Source organism: Podarcis pityusensis (assembly GCF_964106645.2).
Source record: "Podarcis pityusensis genome assembly, chromosome: 16".
Lineage (NCBI taxonomy): Eukaryota > Metazoa > Chordata > Lepidosauria > Squamata > Lacertidae > Podarcis > Podarcis pityusensis.
Window position 1 is genome coordinate 21,857,632 of NC_138041.1, and position 23,186 is coordinate 21,880,817.

At 43.9% G+C, this 23,186-nt stretch overlaps 1 protein-coding gene across 5 annotated transcripts in view; it reads right to left on the reverse strand.

Moving 5' to 3' along the window:
- The window catches only part of TAOK3 (TAO kinase 3), a 121,059-nt gene that overhangs the window by 51,394 nt on the left and 46,479 nt on the right, over window positions 1-23,186 (reverse strand). For 3 of the 5 annotated variants that reach the window (XM_080986230.1, XM_080986231.1, XM_080986233.1), the window contains 4 exons: window positions 16,676-16,769; window positions 14,042-14,123; window positions 12,639-12,806; window positions 5,833-6,039 (listed from right to left, as the gene is read on the reverse strand). In XM_080986230.1, coding sequence (XP_080842356.1) covers window positions 5,833-6,039; window positions 12,639-12,806; window positions 14,042-14,123; window positions 16,676-16,769 — 551 coding nt within the window. Of the gene's footprint in view, window positions 1-5,832; window positions 6,040-7,405; window positions 8,399-12,638; window positions 12,807-14,041; window positions 14,124-16,675; window positions 16,770-23,186 lie in introns of those variants that run through there. The other 2 variants (XM_080986232.1, XM_080986234.1) reach the window with 2 other exon arrangements.

The following is a 23,186-nucleotide window of genomic DNA, read 5'->3' on the forward strand; positions in this document are numbered from 1 at the left end:
AAGTATGTTCTCATCAATTGTTCCAGCGCTACTAGTAGGTTCTGCTTCTAAGGTCCAGCAGATTAAGACATTCTGGCAGCATCCTCTAACACACCTGTGTCAAAGGACTGCCTCAAATACCTGTTCCTCAACACAGCCACAAGTTGCTGAACAAGAGGCTCGGTGGGTGGTGCGCTAACGTGTATCTCCAGTTTGAGGTCTCTCACATTAATATCATTGCAGTGTAGATGTTATTTCTCCAGTTACAAGTGAATGAAAATGAGAGCTTGTAGTGGTATGACACGCTTTTTTGGACAGGGTCCAAAACCGGCCCCAAAACCTGAGTTGTAACTATCTTTTGTAGACTACTAGTCAAAGGTATGAGGCTCTAAAATACCTTCATCTGTTTGGTTTTTTCGCTGGAAAGAATATACTACTTAGGGTTGGGACTGAAGGCACCTTTTCTGATACAACAAACCCTTAAATACATGGATGATATCTTCTGTTTCTTATATAAACTAATTTGTGGTGTTGTAGCTGAATCTGGCTTTGAAATAATTTCCTATATGGAATGATAAGTTTGCACTCGTTGTGCAAGTTGGGTGTCCATGCTCTGGCCACTCTACTGATTTCTTTATAATGAAATAACACCATTCAGAAGCTTGGAAAGCCTCAGGAAGAAGGAAATTGCTGACACCATTTGAAAGGCAACCCCTATGCCATAGGCACATGGATTGAAAGGACTGATACGTATTAGGAGTGGTTTCTCTTCTGGGCTCACAAATCTCGAAGGCACCCGATTACCAACCGTACATCTCCTCTCACCTTGGCACAAACTCATTCCAGCTCACAGAATTTGTACCCACTCATTCCAGGTCAGTTTGTTGCTTTCCACATTGCTGGTGTCAGAGACTCTGGAGTCTTGTGCCACCCTATTCAACTTCCATGATGAAAAGTACCTTCTTCTCACAGGTCCCCATCGTGTTCTGCCATTTTGCTTCCTTATGGTCTTACCTTGCATGTGAAATCCACAAACTCTTCATTATGTTTTCTCCAGATGGCTCTTTTGCTTCATTAAAATGTTTTCCTTAGCACTTTCAAAATAGCCTTTAAAACCGGAGTGTCCAGAATTCACATTTGTACTGAAAGACTGGTTGAACAGTTGTACAATAATAAAGCTGGCATTTCCAATTTGCTTGAGTGTTCCTTGATGACATTGTCTTATTTAGGCATACATTGGCTCTGATAATTAATATATTCTTTGGTTACTTGGCTGCATTTCATGATTGTTTCTAGATATTTGTAATGATTGTTCCTAGATACTTGTAATTTTCTACCTTTCCCACATGGTCATTCCTTTTCCTTATTTTCTAGTATCTTAAAGTTTATTTGGGAATATGAACATGAATTCAGTCTTACTGGTACTTTTCTTTAATATGCAATTCTACAATACCTAAGTTCTTTTGTACCATTTCCGCTCTTAATAGACAAATGCCATTGTACGATACTGAGCCGTCACATCTAAACTGAACAAGGAAAGTTGCATGTTCAAGAATGGGATGTTTTTCCCTGAATAAATAAGCACCCTTAAGGACTGAAGGGCGTGTACTTCTTTCTCCCAGGCTCATGCACGATGTGGGGAGGAGGGGGGAGAGGCCAAAGTGAAGGGAGTAAATATTACAAGACCTCACTAGAAGCACCCAAAGATAGTGACCTCTGTTCAGCCAGGATTTCACAAAGAAACAAAATCATGAATACATTTTCTCTCTCACAGCCTTCTGACAGGAACATTTATGGAACCACCCTAAGTCCTATATCCCTCTAGGCTTCTTCTCAGAATGATTGTCTTTATATCGACTTGACTCTCTTCCATGGAGCAATTCTGAGGCCTAGGGGGATGAGTAACTGGGATCTCAGGCAGTGGGTTTAACTAGCTTTGGCAACTATTCCTTGATGCTGCTCATGCGAGCTTCAGGAAAACAGCACAGGCCCCTTGGATGCCAAAGCACTGACAGAGAGCATCTTGGTTCCGAATCTCCAATTGCTATGAGAGGGAGCAAAGTTCAAGCTGTCATCTGCCACTTGATAAGGTATATAGCTAAAGCTGATGACTAAGCAGTTAGGAGGCTTTGTGGAAAGAGGGAGGAGAGGCCTGTTCCCCAACCATGTTATATTCCAGCATTTCCCAGTTAGCTGCTCAGATGGTGCACACTTTTAAAAAGCTCCAGGGTCAGTCTCTGCCCTGCTCCACCCTTGGTCTGATCAAGGGGAGCTACTGCTTCTGCGCCTGTTCTGTGGCCACACTTCTTTCCTTCACCTTTCTACTGCCACAACTTTACGTTTGAAACATAGGGAGCTGCATCATATCTAGTCAGACCCCTGGCCCATCTAGCTCAGCGTTGCCTACTGACTGGTAGTGGCTCTTCAGTTTCAGAGCAGTGGTTTTTCCCTGACGTGTCTCAGGATGCCAATATGTTAATCTGGCCTTGTCTATACAAAACAGGTGCTCTATCATTTATTCTACCTTGCCTTGCTCTAACCTTGCTTGCATCCAACCAACCAACCAACCAACCTTGTCTCAGCTTAAGCTTAAAAGGAACCGAGTTTGCCATCAAGTCCCAAACAACTAAGCTAGGTACCAAACCTATTTCAGATGTGAGAAGATGTGTACTTCTATAAAAACCTCAACATTTTCCATTTAAAATCAGCACAAAGCAAGCAAGCTGGGCTGTGTATGTCTTACCTGCCTCTCTCTCTCTCTCTCTCTCTCTCTCTCTCTCTCTCTCTCTCTGTGTGTGTGTGTGTGTGTGTTTTGAAAGGGGGTAAGCAGCAATTTATACTGCACCATTCATTACTGATGCTGTGTGGTTTTATGTACACACATATATACACATATATAATCAAGAACAAAGCACCTCTGATTAAGTCTAAATTGGTCTGGCACCAAAGAGATCTTGAGACAGAGCAGAAAGCCCACCAGAAATGTCAGCTCAGTGTGTTGTAGCAGTGAAAAGGGCAAATTCAGTGTAAGGGAAAGGGATTGGAGAACGGAGGTAAGCCCAAACTGGCATTTTGATGTAGAAATGTCTCCCTTGCTGTTTAATAATAGCCAGGGCAATCTTAGACTCCATTTGTCTCAAATTTAAGTTTCTTGGGTGATGTGGACAGATCATAACCAGGAAGAACCTCACCTTTACATTTCCCACTTCATGGAAGAGGGCTATACCTGACTCAGTTTTGGATTTCTCCAGTAATAAGTATGTCCTGAGCCAATGCACGAGTCACACTTTTAGCTGTTCATGGGGGTAGTATCCTAGTTTTGAAAAGTCCTCTGAATGAGGCATATGTGCATTTCTCTACCTGAATACCAAGGCATATTCCTCTCTTCCCCATCTTAAGCCTGCTTCAAGTGTGTGATGAGGAAATACTCCGTGAGTACAATATTCACTGGAAGGCCTCAGATTGTAGAATTATTAGAAAGAAAGAGAAACTTCTCTCTATCCACTTTCTCCACATCATTTGTAATCTTACACACCTCTATCTTGTTGCTTCCCCCTTTACTCCCATTTTCTCTGAACTGTGTATTACCAAATGTTGCAACCTTTCCTCAGAGGGGAACTGGCCCTGCCCCTTGATCATCTGCGTTGCCCTTTTCTGAATCTTCTGCACCTCTACAATATCTTTTTTGAGCTGAGGTGACCAGAACTATGGACAATATTCCAAGTGTGGTCACGACACAGATTTGTGCAATGGAAATAAAATACTGGCAGTTTTATTTTCAATCCCTTTCCTAATGACCCCTAGAATGGAATTCGCCTTTTTCACAACTGGTGCACACTGGGTCATTGTGAGTCCAAGGTCTTGCTCTGGTTTGGATTACATCAGTGTATATGTGAGTTTGGGGTGGTTTTTTTTTTTTTGTTTGTCCTAATGTGTTTCACTTTACAATGAAATGCATTTGCCATTTTAGTGCCCATTCACCCAATATGGAAAAAATGGTTTCAGAGCTCCTCACAATTTATTTTAATTGTGCTGGACAATTTTGGTTATCATTAGTGGACTTGGCTATCTTGCTGCTGAGCCTATCTCCAGATCAATTATGAACAAGTGTAATAGCAGGTCCCAATGTAGATCTGGGAGAACTATCAATTTTTCCCTACTCTCTGCTTTCGGTTTCCTAAAGATGCTAATGCTCCATGAAAAGGATCTCTCTTCTTATTCCATGACTGCTAAGGTTACTCAAAAGTCTTTGGTGAGCAAATTTATCAAGTGCTTTCCCTATGACTGGAACAGGCACATCCCTAGTTTATATGAAGACAACTGAATTCGCACATTACTAATCTTCCTTCTTCAGATGGCTGACTGTCCCTCAAGTATAATTTTCTTTCCTATCTCCCTTCTTAAAAAAGGTGTTAACGTTCTTAATTCAAGTTTCGTTAAATGCTTGTATTCTGTTCTACTTTGCAAACTTTCAGCAGGCAAATGAACAAGCAGAGCCAATTAAAGAGACTCAACTCCCATTTAAATCAATGGGTTACGGTATCTCTGTTTCTGGATTAGGACCATTATTGTAATACACTTAAGTTTTGTGGTGCTGCAGGTTCTTGTGTGCTGCTCTTCCTTTCCTTCTTAAGGGTGCACAGAAGACAATGTATTGCTCAATGTATGTGCACTGAAGTATTAAAACTCTTCCACAAGGGAGACACCATTTTTGTACTTTCAAACAGAAACAGAAGCATCTTCTAAACCATCTCAAAATATTATGTGTAAGACTTTTGGTTTCTCTTTGGAAGTACTGAATCAAAGGTGCCTCTAAGGTAGGGCTGCAATATCTGCAAATGGGCAATAAGTTATCTTCAGTGTACACTTAAGGTCTTCTGTCCTTCTGTTCCTGCATGCAGTGCCTTTCCCTTTGTCTTCTTATCCTCTTGGGCCCAAAGGTGGGCTGCATGGCTACCGTGCCAGGATTTATAGGTGCATCACCTGACAACAGACAATTTTCAAACTCTTTCAAAGAGGAAGAGAGGGACACCGTCTTCATTTCACCATTGTGCAGTTGCAATTGCTGCTGAGCGAGTCTAAAAATACTATTCCAATGGAAGTCTCAATGCTAACGCCTTCTTTTTGCCTGGGGTCACAGGCTCCTGAATGTATCCTTTCCGCTGGCCAAGTGAGACCAGGTGACAATGTGTATAGTAATGTAGGAAAACAGGAGAAGAAAGCATGCATATTTGAGCCCTCCAAGAACATACCTTCTGGGAGTGACCCAGTTCACTGTTAACCTGTTGAGGGGGAAATCCAAGCGCGGGTCTGGATTTGGCTGGAAGTTACTGAAGTTATCAAATTAGTTTGGTGGATGTGACCATTTCAACCAACATGACAACCACTTGGGGGAAGACAGATGTTCAGAACACAAGGTGGTGGTGGTGGTGGAGTTACAGGCAAGGACAAAGGTATACATGCAGTGCTGAGGTGCAAAAGCAGGGGAAGAGATTAAACAGAATTTTCTTAAAAGAACAAGTCAATTCTTTGTCTCAGAGGTTTCTCCTCACTGCCATCTTAACTTTTTTTAAAGGTACTCGCATCTTACACATGTGTTTCACTTTCCAAACACTGCCAAAAAAATGCGAGCCTCCATTCATTTTCTGGGCACTATGATACACGCACTTTCAAAAAATGCATTTCAGAAAACACTGGGAGCAGCCCTAAATCCTGCAAAGGGCACAGAACCTCCTCCCTTCAGCTGTTTGAGCTGTTTGAGTTAACTTATAGTACCTTCACAGACCTGAAGCAGCAAGAGCAATAAAGCAGAGATTGCCTGAGACTGGGGAGAGAGAGCACCAGCGAACATACCTTCTTGTGCACAACAGAGGAAGTGGAATTAATGGTGCTCTCGTCGTCATGCATCATGACCAGCTCAGAGCTGCTCTCATCCATGACCTCCTGTATGCTGTTGACACTGCTGTTCTGACTGCCTGTGCTCACAGACATGCTGGGGATAGAGTGGTTGCTGCCCAGACTGTCCATCTTCCTATTCAGGTTTGTCCCATGCTCACTCTCCTATAAGACAAGGGGCAGGAGGGTTAAAAAAAAAGAGAGAGAGAGAAGTATATGCACCACAGGAGGCAAGACTCCAACACACACTTCTGCAGTGGCAAGTGTGCAGGAAGGATCATTTTCATATTTCATTAGTAATTTTTCTCTCTCATCAGATGCGATGGTGGCATTGAGGCAGTTTGCACTGAGGACGTACCCTTCCTAATACATGCTTTCCAGAAAATCTTTTCCGCCCACTGAATCTTTATTCTTGCTCTTTTTAAAAAGTCTTGTGGCTACGCCACCGCACAGTGCAGTTACCCCAAAGCAAAGCTGTGTCACTGCCACACCTGAACTGAAAACCTCAGGCTTTTATTTCTAATGCACTGTGGCCTTGTTGTGCCTCAAGAATGCTGCCTTGTCATCCCTGTGGGTTCTACACAGTGGAGTCTAAAAGCAGAGATGGCCTTCCTAGTTTGTTCTTTCAACACTGTGCATGGTGGGGAGGTCTGATCAAGTCTGTAAAAGCATGTGCACAAATGTGCACCTCTGATACACATGGTTAAATTTGTGCATACAAGCACGGGCAAGACCTAAAAGAAAAGGTGATGGTGGGGAAATCCTTTTCCTAAGAGATTGCAGAGGGCAATAGCATGCAAAATTGGAAGTTGGAAAGAGGTCTACATAGTGAATATGTAGGCATGCAAGTTATTGTTATTGTTTTTTAAAACACTAATAAAATGGAGGAAGGGGAAAGGTAAGGGTTGGAATGGTGTGAGATGAGATGAGATGGAAAACACTGGACCTAACAATCATTGCTACCAATTAGGAACAACTTGGTAGGACGCCCCTCTTTTGTTAAATACAAATGTTTGCATTTAAGATATCCTCAAACAGCATCAAATAACAAACAGGTCACAGTATTGAGTACAGACCAACAAAGCCAAGAACTGGCAGTGAGGACATAACTCTTCATATTTCAAACTGCAGTATCATAGCAATTTGCTATGGGCTTTAAATGAACAGTGCTCCAGTTTTTCTTTCTTGTACTTGTCTACTATTTGAAAAATCCCAATGGTGAGGCCTAACCTTTATTGGTTTCAGAGATCTGGGATGCAGGGTCTAAAGCAGAAAAGAGGATGCTGGCAGGAATCTTTCTCTGCATTCACCACCTTGGTTCCCCCCATTTTTCTGGGAGAAAAAACGAAGGAAAAACTACAACTCTGACCCTAAAAGTACCTACCTTACTTGACATATGATGATTAGTGAGCTAGTGTATTGATTTCATTTGTAAATTTAAGATTCTTGTAGTGCCAAAAACCCCACTTTGCATTAGTTTAAGCACTCTTTGCCAAACAGTTGCATATTTTCAGAAATTGTCCTAGCTTACCTTCATTTTCAATTGCCTCCAATGGCACCATCAGGGAACCAAACCTGCAGGTTTTATTTACTAAAATCCATCACCTTCATCATCACATGTAGTAGCACTGTGATATATACCTGTATTAATCCAGGGGTGGGTGAATACCCGCAAGGGGAAACAGAACTCAATAAAATTGGGGGGAAAGCAAGGGGGTACAGAGAAAGAAGGTGAATGTTCACGCAATCTTGTTTTCTTGCAGGTGAGAAATCTACTCTGCAGAAACTGCTGGTTTCAGTACTAGTATTGGAACTGGTGAATACTTAGTGCAGCCCTACATGAAACCTGGGTGTGTGTTTCTTAAAGAGTTGTCATGTGCAAGCCTGTAACAGAGAAAACAGTGCATACAAGTACAAAAAAAGTTACAGGTCTAAAGGAAATTATATTTTAAAGAAAATGCACACAGGCAACCTTAGCTTTCCATTTCCTGCTAAGCACATAATTGTCATTTCCTCAACATATTTTGCAGAAGTTCCCTTTCTGCAAATTTCAGAAAGTTCAGCCCCCCATAAAAAAACCCCTTAAAGATGATGCACATCATGTGCCACAGGGTGGGGAGGAAGCGGTGGTCACAGATGGGAGTATTTCCTCCAAAATTTACAGAGCCCTGGGAAAAACGTTAACTCACAAATATATTATCTGAAGAGCGTAAACAGTTTTAAGTCGTTATGTAGCCTTAGGGGGAAAAAATGGACTTGTACAGCTGAAACAGTCACACGTGCACTGACTGCATGGGGGTGCTTTGACATGCCCAGCAACGCTCAATTTCACATGCAGCACACAGATATTGTTTGGAGGGCTGAAGATCAATATTGTTTGGACCATTCCAAAAGTATGTCTTGGGTGAGGGCAACTCTTACTAAGAAAACGGTTTATTGATGCTTCTCTGCAATCTGCCTTCCACCACTTCAGCCCTCTCTATATCTCCGCCATGTGCAATATAAATCTGAGGAGGGAAGGAAGCCCTTTTCAGTCTGAGGTGATGCTCCAGCCATACAAGAGCAGAGGATTCTGCCCATAGACCACTCCCCCTCCATCCTGGTAAGCAAGAGGCAGGGTCACAGTTCAGAGGCACATACTATACCAGCCAGGCAAAAGTGGCTGAGGCTGTGGAAAGAGCGAGGTATAAACTGGGGAGTGGCAAGAGGCAGCCAGAGCTGTCTTGAGGGCTAAGTTCAGTCCCCATGCCTGAAGTTCCCTACCATGGACATGAATTGAGGACTTGGGCATCAGTGTTCCCATTTATTTCGTAGGCCACTCTTGAGTTTGAACGCTTGACTTGAACACCTTCACTGGCCTTTTTCTGAGGACCAAACCTCGTGTTAAAACATGTAATTAAGCAACTGCATGCTTGTTTTTCTCTTTGCTAAAACAGCAGCCACAGAAGGCTCGATCAGGATCAGGACTACAATGTAGTAAGGAGGGTTTACCCTTCGCCTCATCATAAACCTCCTGATGCAATGTAAACAAATGACATCTCCAGCGCTATAGGAGATGGGGGAAAGTGTCCTCTCCCAATAGATTAATGATCTGGAAATAAATGCTAAAATTGTAGCCAGATTTCAGTGACAACATGAAACTTCTCAAGGGCTGGGTTGCATTTGGCTGTGTAGGAGACCATGGAACTGGGAGCTTTCGGGGTGTGTGGAAGTGATTCACAAGTTCCTGCTTCTGCTGCTCATCATCAATGAGTGACCTAGTATTATGATAAAAAAAATCCTTCCAGTAGCACCTTTAAGACCAACTAAGTTAGTTCTTGGTATGAGCTTTCGTGTGCAAGCACACTTCTTCAGATACACTGAAGTATCTGAAGAAGTGTGCTTGCACACGAAAGCTCATACCAAGAACTAACTTAGTTGGTCTTAAAGGTGCTACTGGAAGGATTTTTTTTATTTTGACTATGGCAGACCAACACGGCTACCTATCTGTAACTAGTATTATGAGCAAGCATTAAGACTGACTGACTGACCAACCCACCGTCTCCATCCATATTCTTCATAAAAGACTATGGAGTTGGTTTCCTTTAATGTTTTCAAGAATAGACTGGCCAAGCACCTATTGGAGATGGTTTAGGTATACAATCTGGTGATGGTGCATAGTTGGTTGGTCCACTGAGTGCCTTTCAGTGTTGCAGTTCTATGTTTCAGGATCTTTTGGGGGGAGGGAGAAGTGGGGACAGAGAAGGTGCCTGCTCACAAGCAAAGCACCTTATATGTTAGGCTGAGAACTAGAAAAAAATATATATAGTGGCTACTCTGAGAGTCTTGGTCCAACCCCCTGCCCCGCAAACAAGCCTACAAGTGTAGTTTTGGCAGCAAGCCTATAAATGGAAAGTGGTAACCCTGCCTAACTTAATCACAGCACAGTAATAAGTTTGCCGACAGTTTCACCTGTAATGGGAAACAATGGTTTATTATACGTTTTCCACATTGGCACCACATCTCTCTAGGTTTTGTATGCCTCAGCGCATTTAGGTTTCAGTTACCTGAGAGACCGTCTACCCCGGTATATATAGACCTGTAAGATCTCTCAGATCTTCTGAGAAATTCTACTCATGGAATCACACCCTACAGAATATCACAGGGTGGTGGCCTGAAAACAGGCATATTCTGCTGCCTTTCCTCTACTATGCTGTGCTCTTTTTTCCTCTGTCATATGCAAAGCAGCCGCCATCAGTTGCTTCAGACATCTTGTAAAGGCTTATCGTTTTGCTCAGGCCTTCCCTGACCCATAAGATTTGGGTCCCAATTTATGTGCACGAATTCCCCTGAATCTCTTTTTACTTGCTCTGATGTTTTTATACTGTTTTATTGATTTTAGGCTGCATTTTTGTTTTAATGCATTTTGTTTTTATGTTGTACACAGCCTAGAAGATTTTAAAATGGTAAGCAGTTTAGAAATGCTCCAAAGTATTATTATTTTTATAAACATTAGGCCGTGGCTTGCTTGCTTTGGTGCTGACTTTATAAACAGAGCCTGGCCATTAAATGCTGTGTGGTAAAATTTACTTCTATACTCAGGACCACTATCTTGGTAATTACTGTATTTTCTGGTGTATAAGACTACTTTTTAACCCAGGAAAATCTTCTCAAAAGTCGGGGGTCGTCTTATACGCCGGCTACAGCAGCAGCTCCTGCAGCAACTCCCCACCAAAGGATAAAATGACAGCAAATTAAATCAGAGGACACCAAGCTCTCTAGATGAAGCAGAAATACGCTTGAAATTGGCTCCAGAAGCCCCCGGCCACTGGGAAGTGGAGCGGATTTCCGAGCCGGACTGGAGACTGTTTTTTTAAATTTTTATTTGGTGTGCATTGGAAGAGGGGTAGTCTTATACGGCGAGTATATCCCAAACTCTATATTTTAACTGGAAAAGTTGGGGGGTCGTCTTATACGCCCAGTCGTCTTACACACCGGAAAATACTGTAAATGGCCTAAGGTTGAACTTCCCTAGTATAGGCTTCCCAAGAGTCTTATCAACTCCCTAAAACTTTTGTTTTAGAAGGTGTTTAATTCTGTGCTGGGCCAAGTTAAAATGCTCCTACCATTGCATAGCCAATTTTTAAACTTCTGCCTTTTCAAATTAAGGCCACAAAAGTAACTTAACAACTCAGGACACACGCAAAGCTATCATCATTGTTGAAAGCACCCCTGGAATCAAGTAGCAACTAAAGGTGTTCTCTTAGCAACACTGCTTGTACTGAATGATTTTTTTGCCCAATTCTTCTACTTTGGGGGCTCATCCTTCTTATTAGATTTCAGAAGTTCTTTGAGAGCAGAGGTTCTTTTATTTAATAGCAGCAATGGCCTGTTTCTTCAGCTGGGGAGTCAGGAGGCCCAAGGTTATGACATCACCTCCTCTCCCAAGTGGGCTCAGCCTCAGAAAACCTAGCCCCTCACAGTCTAAAGAATTTGACAGCCACTTCTCCCCCAGCCTGGAGAAACTCTTAGCACTGGAAAATGGGCAGATTGCTTCAGAGTCTCCCGTTCCTCCATGAGAAGGGAGCAGAAGCAGTCCGTAGGCTAACAGTTGCCCATTTTTGTTCTACAGCCAAGGGCAGGACACCTGTTTCATCCTGAGGGTTGCGCTGGCTCATGGGCAACTTTCCAGGCGCTGAATGCCAGAGCAAAAAAGTGAGCAGAGCAACGGATGTGACTCTGACAGCAGGCTACATCCTAGCCACACAAAAACCTGAGGCTTTTGACATACACCTTTCTCCATCCAGGTGCAAAAGAAGTATCATCATCGTTCAAGGACGCATTCTAGTCAGACAAAGATGCAGCTAAGAGATTGTGAGGGGTATGGGTCCAGGGAATAGCTCCAAGGGCCAATAAGACAAGGGCTGCATTCAGCCACCAGGCCTAAGGTCCCCCACATTCTGTCCTATGGTAGGCAAGCAGGGGCCATTGCCTCAAAATACAGCGAGTCCAGTAAGATCAGCACAATGGGCCTGTGGTGACTCAAACACCAGATGGAGCTGAGGAGCTCTTGCCATACTTTTGCGCATGGCCTGACCAGTTTAAGGACATAAGAGACCACTAGATCAGGCCAGTGGTCCATCTGGTGCAGCATCCTGCTCTCACAGTCGCAAACCAGAAGTCCCCATGGGAAGCCCTCAAGCACAACAGGTCTCCCCCCTCCTGCGACATACAACAACTGGTGTTGAGAAGCATTACAGCGTCTGACAGTTTAGCAGAGACCGTGATATATCTTCTTTGGATACTTAACCAACTTCCAGTCTCATCTACAGAGTTATCAATCTACTTATCAGGCCCCCAGTCTGTTGGACCCATCCTTCGATATACTCTTTAGCCTCCCTTGCTCTTGCTTAGTTTTCTCAATAAAGTTAACACATTCAGACGGAGTTGACACTATGCCTCATGTACTCTAGAGCAGAATAGAAAGGTGGGCAATCCTCTGTTGAGAATAAAGGTGGTTTGGGGGGGGGGTCTGCTACCTCCTCAGACTAATGGGTGAGGCTTCAAATTATTCTTTTTCCATAGGCCTGGTGGAACACTCCACCATCTTCAGACACTTAATTTCTGAAACCAAGAGGAAAATATCATGGCCCAGAAATAAGATACAATCGATTCCTGTTCACAACAAAATTCAGCAAGTCATGCCTGTGAAAAGGGGGTTGGGGAGGGCCATGTGTGATACAGGGGTCATTATTACCAATCACCGGTATAGATAAACTTGATACCTCCTCCTCTTCCTGAGACTCATTCAGAGGGCCATTGTGGGCCTCTTGGAAAAGGATTTTCTTCATTTTCCGGTACTGAAGGTTATCCAGTTCTCGCACAGCGTCCTTCGTTCTTTGAATCAAGTCTATTAGAACCCGGGGCGGTCGCTCACAGCGAACAAACTCATGCTGGTTTTAGAAGGAGACAGAAGCACTCTAGGTCAGAAAAGGTAAAACCCAACAAAAACGACATATGTGTTCTCAGCAAAATAAAAAATAAATAAATAAAAATAAATTAAATTTAAATAAAAATAAGAATTGTGCACATCGCAAAGGTCACCTTTTTATATTTCAGTTAAGAACATTAAATTGGAGTGACTAACTGTGGTTGAAAAATAAAGTTCCTTTTTAAAAAAAAAGTGATACCCCATATTTTTAAAAGAAGTGTGTTCGGGGTAGACGGTATTATGGTGAGCTTTCCGGCACACCTGAATTCCAGCAACAAATAATAGTGATTCCCCCCCCCCCCGTGTTTTCAAAAAGGAAGTGGCTGTAAAATAAAATAAAAAGGAAGGCAAAGCTCCCCAAGGAGGCACAAATAATTCCCAGAATTTCTCAATTGCCACTATGACCTTTCCCAGCCCACTTACAGTGAGTATCATTAAGACATACTAATTGGAGACCAATCAGCTCCAATAGACCACCCTTCACGACAGCCCTTTACAGCACCACTGGCACTTTAGGTTAAATGACAACCAGGGATCTCAGTTATGCAGAGTGGGTCCACAACCATGCAGTGCTGACTGGGGACGCACTTTGCTACTGAGCAGTAAAGTGGATATGCTGGATCCCCTAAGTCACCCCCTCAGTCCTCCAATCTACCCTCACCTGCAACTCATCTCTAGCACCATGGAACATACTTGCCTTCTCTCCCTCTAAACTCATCTCCAACCTTAAACAACTTCAACCTGTTTATTGGTAGTTGCAGCATCCTTTTGGCTTGAGGGAAAAGATCCAACTATTGCATTAGAGAGTAAGTTTTATGGTGGGTTTATTCCTGCAGCAAAACTGGCATTTTTATTTTTTTTAAGTGTTTCTGGGGGCGCACCTGAGGGTTAAGTGAGAAGGCGAGTGCTCTCTAAAACAACTTTCCCCCCCAACCTGGTGCCCTCCATAGGTTTTGGAGCACATTTCCAATCAGCCCAGCTAATAATGGTCAGGGGGATGGGAGTCGTAGTCCAAAACAAGTGGCGGGCATCAGGCTGAGGAAGGCTACACCAAAGGAATCCCGAATATGCAAGTGGGGGCGTTTCCCTGCACAGCACCTATCAGACCCAAATCAAGCCACACGGAAACAGTCCTTAATTTCCCCCTTCACACTACAGAAAGTTCACATGTAGCCTAACAGAAATCTGAAAAGTTACCCGCAATAGTTCTGCCGACGATGGTCTTTCCTGAGGTATTTTCTGCAAGCAGTAATCAACAAATCCCCTAAAAGAGTTCGTCCTGAGTATAGGAACAGAGAAGACACGAGAATAAATTTAGATTTGGGGAGGTAAGGGGAAAGCAAGACAAAGAAAGCCATCAAGCCTGTCACCCCGCCATTACAAGTTATACTCAGTACAGTCAAGTGTGGTGCAACAGATAAAAGGAATACTGGATTTCAGGTGTGAGAAACACAGATTTAAATCACTGGGCAGCCAGGAGGTTTTAGTGGGCAGTTGCAGGCAAACAACCGTCAGCCTAATCTAATCTCTCTCATGGGGCTTTTGAAAGAAAAAATGAACTGTATTCTGAAGTCTTGACTAGTACAGGGAAAAGTTTCCTTCTAAATGCCAATTTAAAAGCGCACAGTCTCGAGCGCAGTTTTCGGTAGCCTGAGTGGCTTTCCAATGTTATAGCTGATGCACAGAATAGCCACCGTGGGGAAGCTTGCCGAGCACATGGCGCAACTGAAGCATCAGCCCTAAGCAAAAGCTCTTGTATTAAGACCCTGCTACCTGACCTCTCCCAAGCACAAGGTGAGGTCACAATATTGATAGCACACACATCTTTAAAAGCTGTCCGATAGAGGCAGTAACTGACAAAACACGCCAATCTGACCCACAGCATGGTATTCATCTCAGATGCATTCAGCTTGCTGTACAAATTTTTATTAGTATTAAGATGGAGGTCCAAATATTCCCAGAGAGACACTCCACACTATGTGCAGCAATTGCATGGCAAGTTATTTGGAAACACTCGTTTGGTTTCAGAATGGAAAGGCAGAACTTTGAGCACAAGACATTTCATTGTAACACACAAGACACATCATGGACAACAGGCAAGTACATTTCCTGGAAAAATGGACAACATTTGCAATGTCCTGGAGCAAATTATAATATATGGTTATATGTCTTTTACTCTTTGTTGTAATGTGTGTGGGTTGTTATTTTTTTTAAGTTTAACTGGGGTGGCTAAACTTTTTTCAGCTCAAGGCCAGAAGTGGGTGTGACCACAAACACACACAGCTCCCACCCCACAGCTGATCCATCACTCTGGTGACCAAGGAGTAGGCAATTTATATCCCTATCAGGGCTCTGTCCATCTCTGCACTGGGTCTTCCTTATTTTCCTTGATCTCTTTGCTGCTGCCTTGAGGGGGATGAAACAGGACTCTGGGCTAGGGGTTAGCATCTATATTGTGGATTAACATATTTGCATTTTCTCCTTCAATTGAATGAAGTGGCAATTTGAATTTGCCACAGGTGCACTATTTCTTACAGTCAACATGTAAAATGAACAATAGGTGTGGCCCACAGGGATGCAGCACAGCTGAGTGGTACAGCACATGCCGTCTCTGCAGAAGGTCCTGGATCCATCTGTGTTGTCTCCAGTTAAAAGACTTGTGTAGCAAATGACAGGCAGTGATACATTCACCCTAAGGGACCAGCCTCCACTGGACAGAATATAGTTTTCTGGGGGCTCATCAGCCTGTGCACACATAAAGGTAAAGGTAAAGAGATCCCTGACCATTAGGTCCAGTCGTGACCTACTCTGGGGTTGCGGCGCTCATCTCGCTTTACTGGCCGAGGGAGCCGGCATATAGCTCCCGGGTCATGTGGCCAGCATGAATAAGCCGCTTATGGCGAACCAGAGCAGTGCACGGAAACGCCGTTTACCCTCCCGCTGGAGCGGTACTTATTTATCTACTTGCACTTTGATGTGCTTTTGAACTGCTAGGTTGGCAGGAGCAGGGACTGAGTAACGGGAGCTCACCCCGTCGTGGGGATTTGAACCGCCGACTTTCTGATCGGTAAGCCTAGGCTCTGTGGTTTAACCCACAGCGCCACCCGCGCCCCATGTGCACACATACACTGGAATTTTAATATACAATTCTGTCATTCATGATCCACGCATTTGCTGCAGGAAACATCAATTTGAGGTGAACATGACTGGCACATAAAATGTGAAGACACCAAGCGGTGTTTCCTCCGCATCCTCATCAAAACTTTATCCACTGGCTCACATTCGTTGTCACATACCAGGCAGGAACAGGATCTCATCTTCCAAACCAGAAGAAACAGTGGCTGGAGAGCAGCCATTCCACCAATGGGGAAGATGGGGAGCAGAGCTCACTCCCTCAGCTCTGCTATGACAGGCCAGCTCCATCAGGCCTCCCCTCCCTCAAGTTTCACTTGGGAACAAGCCTTTCCATCCAACTGCCTCAGCAGGCAAGTTGGGAAGTAGGGCTAATGCCATCAGATTTGCTGAAAGCCCAGCTCCACCAGGCACCTCCTGGCCCTGCAAGCTGGTCATTATAAGAACAACCATTTAAGTAACAGTGCCTGAGTTTGATCTCTCCCCATCCTGCTCTTCCTCCCTGTCCCTTTTCCCTTGTGTGTCGTGCTTTTCCAGATTGTAAACCTGCAGGGGCAGGGACTGCCATGTTTAAATTGTTGAGTCACTCTGGGAGCCTTTTTTGGCTAAGGAGTAGGGTACATGTGCTCTAAAAAAATGAATGAATAAATAAGTAAGGATCTTCAAAATCAGGAGTAGACTGCAGATGGCATCTCTTACCATTCATTTGACTGTAGGGTAGGGGAGTCGTTCTGGGCTATGTGATATAAGGCACTCATAGCATTCATATTGAAGAGGGGTGGTTTCCGTTCCGCTGCAAGGAGAGGGAAAGGAAGTAGTGAGAAAAAATAGAGTACATAAGTCCAATGGCACCAAGGAATACAATTTTGTTGAAATACGGCATCCTTTCATAAAAGACTTTGGCAAAATTAACGACTGATCTGTTCTGGAGGGTGGAGCAGGGAGAGTTGGGATTTTGTTTTTGTATATATTTTTTGAAATTGTTATATATTGGTATATGTGTGGGGGGGGGAGTGGGAAGGCTTCTATTAGGGGCATTCTGCAACCAAGCGGATCAAAAATTGGCCCTTCAATGTATTGCCCAGACTCTTCAGCAATGGGGAAAGCAGGGTTTTTTTGGCCTCTATCCTTAGCTTATGTGCAGAAGCTAGGAATAGACATAAGTAAGTGCAGGTAAGGAATATGAACAAGAAGAAATTGTACCAAGGTAATCCTTTAAAAAATATATCAAGTGAAGTTTAGTTCTGTGATCTGTATCGATGCTATATGCATACAATTCCTTAATTCTCTGTACTTTTCAGTCTATAAGACACGCCCCCCCTTTTGGGGGGGACTCAAATTTAAGAAAACGAGGGGCAAGGGAGATGGCTCAGAGTTGTTGAGTTTTTTTTGAGGAGGATTGCCCAGAGTTTTAAAGCTTGGGGGAGGAATTGGCAAAAATCACTCACACGCAGCATCAACGCTGATAATCACCAGCAGCTGACAATCGCCCACTTGCCACAGCGACAGCCAATGGCAAACAGACCCTTCCCCAGCATTAAAAATTCTTACCCGGCTGAGAAAAGCCGTCCGCTGGCAATCGTGCGTGTCCCAGAACAGCCGCCGCCAATCACGGCAGCGACAGCCAATCAACAGCAGTGTTTGTTGCAGAAGCCAATCACCAACCCAATTAGAGAAGCAGCAGCCAATCCAAAGCATCCCTTCTAGCAGCTCCTGCTTATAGCTGCAGCCAATCACCCGTCCACCCCATTCGCTATCCATGTATAAGACAAGGCAAGTTTTTGAAAATAATTTTAGAGTAAAAAAACCTTGCCTTATAAACAGAAAAGTACGGTATATAATTTATTTACTGGGCTTCCATCAGTCATAGATATAAACCATGCAGGGACTCCTGTCTACTAATAGTACCACTCATGTGCCCCTGCTACCACCTTTTCTGCTGAGATTTCACTAAGTATTGCCCACGCAACCCTTTTGAGGTCCTACTCCAGGTGTGCCTGTCTTTCAAAGCCAAGAAGGCAGCAACCTGGGACAGGGCCTTTTTTACAGCAGCACCATGTGGGCCTGTAGAATTCCTTCTGCCCATTTCTTGTTTCTTCTTCTATTTTTTATAGACAGATACAGTGGCCTCCCTACAATAAAAGTGCAGCAGAGTATGAACAAATTAAGAACTACAATAAAAATGAACACTTCGTAGAATAAAATGAGATGCAATGCTAAAACAACCTCAAGATTAAAAAAAATCAAGGACAAAAACAAAGAAGTGAAGAAAATCCTGTTTTGAGCTCTGAGGTTTAAGGGCCATAGAAACAAAGACTTAAAAGATATGGGAAAATAAAGAAGCATTTGGTGCTATCTATCTATTTATCTACAGTGGTGCCCCGCAAGACGAATGCCTCGCAAGACGAAAAACTCGCTAGACGAAAGGGTTTTTCGTTTTTTGAGGTGCTTCGCAAGATGAATTTCCCTATGGGCTTGCTTTGCAAGACGAAAACGTCTTGCAAGTTTGTTTCCTTTTTCGTAAAACCGTTAATACCCAGGGTGCATTGCTTAAAGAGGTGCAGTTGCGACTTGACTTCGAGGAGCAACTCATAGCACGCGGTGTGGTAGCCTTTTTCGAGGTTTTTGAAGACTTTGGTGATTTTTGAAGCTTTTCCAAAACTTCTTTTGCAGCCATTTGGTAAGTTAAACTTTTAAAACTTTTGGGGGGGGGTTGGATTTTGGGTTGGGGTGTTTGGAATTCAAGGACTTGGTGTTGGGGAGGGGTTTGCAAGAATCTGGAAGCTTGTGTGTTTTTTTTCTGCATTTTTATGATTTTCTGTGACCATTGGGCCACTCTGCTGTTTTTTTAAAAAAAAATTCTGGGTTTGAATTTCTGTGTGGTGGGTGGCTGGGGGAACAGTTGAGGAGGGGTTTGCAAGAATCTGGAAGCTTGTGTGTGTTTTTTTCTGCATTTTTATGATTTTTTGTGACCATTGGGCGACTCTGCTGTTTTTTTTAAAAAAATTCTGGATTTGAATTTCTGTGTGATGGGTGACTGGGGGAACAGTTGGGGAGGGGTTTGCAACAGTTGGGGAGGGGGTTGCAATTTCTGTGTGGTGGGTGGCTGGGGGAACAGTTGAGGAGGGGTTTGCAAGAATCTGGAAGCTTGTGTGTTTTTTTTCCTGCATTTTTATGATTTTTTGTGACCATTGGGCGACTCTGCTGTTTTTTAAAAAAAAATTCTGGATTTGAATTTCTGTGTGGTGGGTGACTGGGGGAACAGTTGGGGAGGGGTTTGCAACAGTTGGGGAGGGGTTTGCAATTTCTGTGTGGTGGGTGGCTGGGGGAATAGTTGAGGTTTTTGAAGACTTTGGTGATTTTTGAAGCTTTTCCAAAACTTCTTTTGCAGCCATTCAGTAAGTTAAACTTTTAAAACTTTTTTGGGGGTTTTTGGATTTTGGGTTGGGGTGTTTGGAATTCAAGGACTTGGTTCTGGGTTTGAATTTCTGTGTGGTGGGTGGCTGGGTGCTTTTGAATTTTTTGGATGTGAAGCACTGATTTTTTTGGGAGGGGGGGGGTTGCGAAGGTAGGAGCTGTGCTGCCATGGGACCCAAGAAGACTGCTGCTGCAGAGGCTGGCGAGGGGAAGAAGGAGAAGGTTACGCTGGAAATGAAGAAGGAGATCATCCGGAATCACGACGGTGGAATGCGTGTGACAGACCTCACCAGGGAGTACGGGAGGAATCCATCGACCATTGGGATCATCCTGAAGATGAGGGAGAAGATCCTTGCGACTGATGCAGCCAAGGGAGTCACCAGGATCGTGAAGAACCGCCCAGCTGTTCTGGAGGAGGTGGAGAAGTTGCTGCTCATCTGGTTAGAAGAGAAGCAGCGTGCAGGGGACACAGTGACTGAGGCCGTCATTTGTGAGAAGGCCAAGGCCTTGCACACAGACCTCGTCCGGGAACAGCCAGGAACCTCAGGCGAGCCAGAAGTCTTCAAGGCAAGCAGAGGCTGGTTTGACCGGTTCAAGACAAGATCTGGAATCCACAGCGTGGTCAGGCATGGAGAGGCTGCCAGTTCTGATGTTTCTGTGGCTGAAGACTTTGCCTTGGAGTTCCTGGAGGTTGTGAAGACGGAGGGCTACGTTCCACAGCAGGTCTTCAACTGCGACGAGACCGGGCTGTTTTGGAAGAGGATGCCCAAAAGGACTTTCATCACACAGGAGGAGGCCAAGTTGCCTGGCCACAAGCCCATGAAGGACCGTCTGACCCTGCTCTTCTGTGCCAACGCAAGCGGCGACCTGAAGATCAAGCCCCTGCTGGTGTACCACTCGGAGAACCCACGGGCCTTCAAGAAACACAAGGTCGACAAGGAGCAGCTGAGTGTCATGTGGCGATCCAACAGTAAGGCTTGGGTCACACGTGTGCTGTTTGTGGACTGGGTCAATCTTGCTTTTGGCCCTGCTGTCAAACAGTACCTGCTGGACAACGACCTGCCGCTGAAGGCTTTGCTTCTGATGGACAATGCTCCTGCTCATCCTAAAGGCCTTGAGGAGGACTTGTTGGAGGAGTTCAGCTTCATCAGCATCATGTTCCTGCCGCCTAACACCACGCCACTGCTCCAGCCGATGGATCAGCAGGTCATCGCCAATTTCAAAAAACTCTACACCAAGGAGCTTTTCAGGCGATGCTTCGAGGTGACTGATTGCACCACCATCACCCTGCGGGAATTCTGGAAGGACCACTTCGACATCGTCACCTGCTTGAAGATGATCACCACGGCCTGGAACGGGATCAGCCAGAGAAATTTGAATTGCGCTTGGCGCAGCCCGTGGCCGGACTGTGTGGCACCAAGTGACTCTGATGCACCAGAGTCAACAGTGGTGCAGGACATTGTTGCCTTGGGGAGGACCATGGGCCTGGAGGTCACAGAGGAGGACATCAGCGAGCTGGTGGAGGAGCACGACCACGAGCTGACCACCCAGAAGCTGGTCGAACTGCAGGCAGAGGCTGCGCAGGAGCAGGCCTCGCTGGAAGAGGAGGAAGCAACTGAGGAACGGCTGTCCTTCAAAGAACTGAGGGACATTTGCCTGAAGTGGAAGGATGTGCAGGCTTTTGCCAACACTTTTGATACGAGGGTCATGTCGCCTTTCAGGGAGGTGCTGAAAAGGCGGATGAAGCAGCAGACCATGGACAGGTTCTTCAGCAAGAAGCAAAGAGTGGAAGAGGAACCTTCTTCGAGTTGTCCCCCAGAGTCTTAGAAAATGTACTGTACACTTTGTTGATTTTTAAATGTTTTTCTGTCATGTTTAGAAACTTAATTTATTGTTCCTTCAATTTTTGAAATGCTCTTTACAGTATGTGTGACTTTAAAGAGCACTTAATAAACTCTTGTTGTACCAAATTTGGCTTTGTTTGGACTTTTTTTGACCATAGGAACGCATTAATTGAATTTCAATGCATTCCTATGGGATTTCGTGCTTCGCAAGACGAAAAATTCGCTAGACGAAAAAACTCGCGGAACGACTTAATTTCGTCTTGCGAGGCACCACTGTATCTATCTATCTGAATTGGACTCCCAGAAATAGACTGGGAGAGTCAGTGAAGCTGATAAAATGCTGGCATCATAGGTTCAGAGGGGCCTATCCAATTTAGCAGTTTCATAGCCATATTCTGCACCAACTGACTTTCTGGTCATTTCTCAAAAGAAGCCCTGCAAATAACACAGTAATTCCAAAAGGAATGTTTTCAGGTATCAATACATTTTATTTTTTTTACTTTCCTAGGCGCTTGTGATACTTCAGTTTTATTTTGGTCTGTTGTAATACTCCTCCTGATTGTCATTACATTGTTGTAGGTTGTGAAATTTTGCTTTGCTTTACTGGACTGTGTTTTTTGTTTGCTTTCGTTTTTGGAACCTCACTGTGGAATTTTTCCAAGTTAAAAGGTAAGGTATATATTTGTTTTAACCAATAAAACAAATAAGCCCCTCTTAAGCCATAAGGTATATATTTTGCTGGGGGTGAGTGGGTGGGGTTGTTTAAAAATTGAAGTTCTACAGAGAGTAAGTTGTGTGTTTTGCTTTGAGATTCTGGTGTACTGAATGTTTTTATTTTATTTCTGGTCTACTGACTGTAATAAATGATAATAAATGATAAATAATAAATAAAATATAATGATAATGATGCCATCTATCTGACTGGGTTGCCCCAGCCACCCTGGGTGGTTTCCATCAAATTAATGGTGAACAAAGTACGCTGTGTACCCACACCAATGGCAGGACACACGTGGTCCTGAAACCTCTCTCCTGACGTAGCGCACAACTAATTTATATAAAAAAATTGTATACAGCAATTCCATTAAAAATATCAAAGTGTTTGCAACAAATATCTATGCAATAAAAACCATGTAAAGATCTGAAGTCATACAATTACAGAAAATGTTTTATCTCAATTGTTTGCTTAAGCCTGGCAGCATAGAGATGTTTTCAGCAAACCTTTAAAGGTTAAAATGCATGGCGCCTGATGAATCCCTATTGGAAGAGCATTCCATAGGACTGGGCTGATGACCCTAAACATTTGGCGAAAACCCTGTTTATATCCTGCTTATATTTGGTTTTTTTCCTGATCATAGTCAGGATCGAGAGAGCTTTGCAATAATTAGCTAACCAAGCAACTCACAAATTTTGCAGCCAGACAATCTGCACAATGCAACAAGCAAACCTAAACTGTACAAAGGAAGTAAATTAGCATATTTGGTATAATTTACAAAGCACGGGGAGGAGGCAAGCGGCTCTGCAGCTTCCCCAAAGCTCCAGCCTCTAATGATAACTGCTACAAGTCTTTTTAAGACCCTTCTCCAGCTTCCAAGAATTTACCAAGGACTGGATATTGATTGCACAGAAAGTAAGCAGAGTTACTCAAGATGTTAAGTTCTACAACTGGCATCAAAGTACATGTGCCCACAGTGTGAGTGCAGAAGCCATTTTGCCTCCAATTATAATTTCCATCGTTCAGAACTCACTTAGTTTGTTCTGGCTACTCTAGCAAAATGACTAGCTTTATTTCCCTGTCTTAGTCTCCACACCCCCAGAAACGACAGAAATGCCACAGTATAATCATAGATAGCCACTTGAGAGCCCATGGGCTGAATCTGACTCCTGGAAACCCTACTGAATCGAAGTGTGGAAGAAAGAGGTTGCCTGTTTCATTTGGTGCTGAGAATCTT